Source organism: Rhynchophorus ferrugineus, unplaced genomic scaffold (genome assembly GCF_030347505.1).
Source record: "Rhynchophorus ferrugineus isolate W39M unplaced genomic scaffold, kcgeb_rfMv2 rfM10, whole genome shotgun sequence".
Classification (NCBI taxonomy): Eukaryota; Metazoa; Arthropoda; class Insecta; order Coleoptera; family Curculionidae; genus Rhynchophorus; species Rhynchophorus ferrugineus.
In genome coordinates, this window is record NW_027472589.1 from 7,920,965 (window position 1) to 7,925,580 (window position 4,616).

Below are 4,616 nucleotides of genomic sequence, written 5' to 3' on the forward strand. Positions count from 1 at the left end.
ATATAAAAATTAGAATACAAAAAGGCATATTAAAGTAAAAAAAATGTAGAAAAAAATTAAATATTGCAAAAATCATTGACTAAGAAATATATATAAACAGCTAAAAAAGATACTAAAAAAGATATATATAAAGAGATCTTGATGATGAATGATAATATCCCATTCTTTATAAATCCAAAGAAGCAAAAGAAGATACTGGCAAAAATATTATAAAATATCATGAAAATGGTTTAATGTGTATAAAAAATGTTAAAAGAAGATTAATGATGATTGATTACAACATTCTTAATAAAATTTATTATCAGAATGTTGGTGATCGAAAATTAACACAGACCAAAACTGTCAAATAAATTTAGAGCTAAAAGATGGAAGATTGTTCAGGTAAAATGAATCTCATATCTCGAGGAAATATCAGTCCGCAACGTGACCCAGAATCTCCGTTTTCAGTTCGGGATTATTCTCCTGTAATATGCCCAGTTGATCGGGATGTTGTCGTTTGATGTGTCGCAACAGGTGCGTTCTTCGTTTGCATTTCTGCGGACAAAACGGACAGGGAAACTGGGGTTCCTTGTCGCACTCGTACGTCTGGTGCCTTTGCAGAGAATCTTTCCGAATATATATCCGATTACATTTGGCACAAGTAAAGTTCCCTCTGATTCTCGTTGAAGGTTTCTTATGCGACACTTTATCCTCGTCCTTGATCAAGTATAACGAGCTCAGAATGCCTGCGGATTTTTCCTGCAATTCCACTATGGGAATGGCTAAATGGGCAGCATCTTGTCTGGCTATTGTGTGAGTGTTTAAACCTACAACACAAAATTCGAATGAGGATGGTGAAATGAAACGGTGGCGATAATTTGATGCGCTTCTTACAGCTGAATCAACTACAACGACTCGATGCCGTTCAATGTTAGTAATACTTACTACGAACAAACGTCGATATCTCAAAATACTCGGCTATACTCTAATATAATCAAACCAACTTTCGACAGGATCAAAATAAAAGTAATTAACAATAATATACATTGATTTTAATATGTCTATATACAATTAATTAATAAAACATAACCATTAAATCAATCGATTTAATTGTACTCTTTGTTAACATTGTCCATAGCTCCCCTTCTGGTGCATGTATTTTTCCGTAGGATAAAAAAACTAAGATTTTAAAATATAGAAATGTTATAACTTGAATTTATTAATTATTTAAATAAACTTTGTATCATCTTTATCAACTTTTTATCTCGATTAATCTTAAGATTCTATACACAAAGGAACTGTCTTGATTTTGATAGAATAACCTTCATCAACTTCAGTTTTTCTTAATTCCTCGTTTGTCGTTCAATTAGTAAAACAGGTATAAACGTTTTATCTCATTTCTTTTCTCAATTGAATAAAATTTCATTTTATCTCAATTGCAATTTATAAAGTCCTGCTGTGATAGTGTTTCATTATTTGAGCTTCTAAATTCTGATCTTCAGACTTCTTCGATGAGCTAGAATGCGTACTCTTTTGCAAAGTTTCGAAAAGAGACGTTTCAGCAAAAATATGACATCATATATAATAAATCTGATACCATATATAATAATACTAGTCTGTTAAAATTAACTTACAGTTTTAGTACGAAAATTAGTTTCAGAAAAAAAGCAAAATAAATCAGCAGTAGTATTATCAACATATTGCTATATATTGAAGCTCAAATAATAAAATACCATCGCTTTATCTGAATTTTGCCATTTTAAACACCTCTATACTGACTTTTCAACAAATATGTTGCTATTGGTGCTTCGGAGCTTCAAATATTCTTCGTGTGCAACGTCTAGCCACTGTTTACACTATGACATTGACCCATGTCTTTTTTGTATATGCTGGTTGTGTCGCCTATTTGAAAGGTTGATTTTACCACAGATATTCAAACAGTAATCTACGTCTCTGAAAGTACTCTTCAACTGTGTACTGATTGCTGTGTCTTAATCGAGCAACTTCAATTCTAATATGATCTCGAAAAGAAACAAGTTGATTTTTTCTAAGTATAGCACTTGTAATACTTCAAGCCCACGGATGTCAGACTGTAACAGAGTTATACAGCACAACAGAGTTAAACACACAAACACTAACTAGTCCAAAATGTAACGTAAAAATGTAATGTCAATTTTAAATTTTAATTATCTTTAATATAAAGAAAATATGTACACATTTTACATTTTACAATAAATATTAAACCACTTCTTTAAATACATAATGTCGAGCCTATATAATAAGGTTATATAAAGAATACTATCATTCTCATATCATAATCTTACGGCCAAAGTTAATATTATTTAATATCGCTTTGATTGCATTACCAACTATAACGCACTAGCAAAACACAAAAAGTATTAAATAGCTTTGTTCTTTTGACAAAACGTTTCCAATAAATAGCAAACTGCAAAATAAAATGATAAATAACAAGATATACTAGAGATAGATTAATTAACAAAAACAACTTCCTGTTGTTTCTTTACGTATTTTTAGATTATAAAGTTTACGAGATGATTATAACTATAGATTAGTTTTATTGAAATATATATTCGATTTATTAAAGCTGAAGTAAGATTACGAGAACACAACTAATTGATATTTTGTCTTGCGGCAAAATTGAATATATATCGCAAATAAATAAACAATCGAAACTTACACGAGTAATATATATATTTATACATATTTAAATTCAGTGCAAGTATATTTGGTTATGAAAAATAATGTGTTTTATCACTTTAACTGATATATCACTAAAAATTCTCATACATTTTATAGATATAGCTTTAGAAACTCTTACGAAAAGGTTTCAGTGCTTTTCTGCTTAAATCCATGTTATGCTTAAAGTGCATATGCTGCTGGATGTGATAGATGTACTTGGTTCGAAACGGACAATAGATGCAAAAATAACTGGGACCTTTACCACAGGTGTATTGGGTGTGGTTATACAGCGAAGAACGATGTTTGAATGTCTTCCCGCAGGTTTTACAGCCCAGAGGATCGATAGAATCTACAATAAAAAAGTAGTAAGTAAAAAATCATATAAATCAATGAACTAAAATTCAATTTAATCCGGATGCAACTTAGTCACAGTTTATTTAATAACTAACTTACTTTTTATGTTCATATATAAATATATATGCCCAAATATAATTACTAGATCACTGTTGGTAAGAATTAGTATCACCTACACATGAACTACATACTTAAAGTTAAATAAAATGTAAAAAAAATATCTTAAAACAATGTACATTGATTTGGAAAAAGGCTTTTTAGGGAGTAAATACTCTGAGTTGTAATAGGACAATAGGTGTAAACAATAAAATTGTAAGAAAATAATTCAACAAATCTACAGAATGAATACCTTCAAAATTCGAGCAGGATTGAGACAAGCAGGAAGTTTAAGTTTAACCCTCCTTATAATATTAATGGACGAAATAGTAGAGAAATGTTAAAATAGGGTACACAAATGTGGAGAAATAGGAATATGGGTAGGAGTTTGACAGATGATGTAATGATTGCCACTAGTGTGGCATAACATAGTGACCATAACATCTACAGAAAATCTTAAACCGATGGAATTTGATACTAAAGAATAAGGAATGATTATAACTAAAAGCAAACCGAACGTTATGGTAATAGGAGAGCCAGAAGCAGTAAATATCCAAACTGATTATGAAATAATTTGGTATAGAAGAAAGTAATGGTAATCACAAAACTTCGCGATAAGTAGCAATACCTTAACAAAAAGAAAATATCAAACAAGCTGTACAGAGCAATTTAAAGACCAACCCAAATATTTAGCAGAATCAATCAGAGAAATAACAACAAAATCGCAGACCTATAAACCCATACATCGTATATTTAAAATCAGTTAATTTCGGACTAAAGTTAAATCGATAAATATACGGAAGGAAAACTAATCAGGATTATTTATTAATAAATATATGACTGTAAAATAAAAGATATATTATTGAAATCCACTATTATTATAACAATACAATTAAAAAAATAAATATAACGTAAGAAAAATAATGCAATCTTCTTTCTTTAAAAATATATGTTTCAACGCACACTTATACATTTATTTGAACAAACAAAGACTATGGTACCTAAAAGAAATACTGTCATAATAGCCACTGACCCATCAATAGTACTAAACTTCTCCAAATGATTTATGTCTGTTAATATTTATACCAAAATCTAAATACCCATTTCTATAAACAATTATAACATTCTCGTAAGACAATACGTCCAGTAAGTTTTTATAATATCGAAATTAAATAACTCAACTTTCATAACTTCAACAATACTGAATATAATGGAATGATTGTAGTAACCTATCCAATATTGTTGTTTAAATGGTCGTGAAGAAATAATGAACACAGTTAATGAAACTTAATAGACGTACGGTAAAACCTTATGGCAATTTGAATGGCATCAGGACGTCTTAAGGTCATAAGTGTGTCTGATTTCCAGACACCATCTTCAAATGGAAACCGGTGAGGTGAAAGCCTAAGAACATCGATTCCGTGAACTTGTAGCCGCAGTCATCATAGGGACAATAAAAGGTCGGTGGGTTGCCGCATCCTTTCATG

At 30.1% G+C, this 4,616-nt stretch overlaps 1 protein-coding gene across 1 annotated transcript; it reads right to left on the reverse strand.

The window, feature by feature from the left end:
• Positions 1 to 411: 411 nt before the first annotated feature.
• LOC143203400 (zinc finger protein 646-like) lies at positions 412 to 4,233 on the reverse strand. The gene is made up of 3 exons (XM_076415517.1): positions 4,230 to 4,233; positions 2,819 to 3,028; positions 412 to 806 (listed from the first exon to the last, which is right to left on the reverse strand). The coding sequence occupies exons 1-3, from the start codon at positions 4,231 to 4,233 to the stop codon at positions 412 to 414; spliced, it is 609 nt and encodes a 202-aa protein (XP_076271632.1).
• Between the last annotated feature and the right edge of the window lie 383 nt (positions 4,234 to 4,616).

Coding starts and splice junctions, on each gene's coding strand:
- LOC143203400 (XM_076415517.1), bottom strand. Junction 807..2,818: donor AAAAGCACTGAAACCTTTTC/GTAAGAGTTTCT, acceptor TTTGTGTTGTAG/GTTTAAACACTCACACAATA.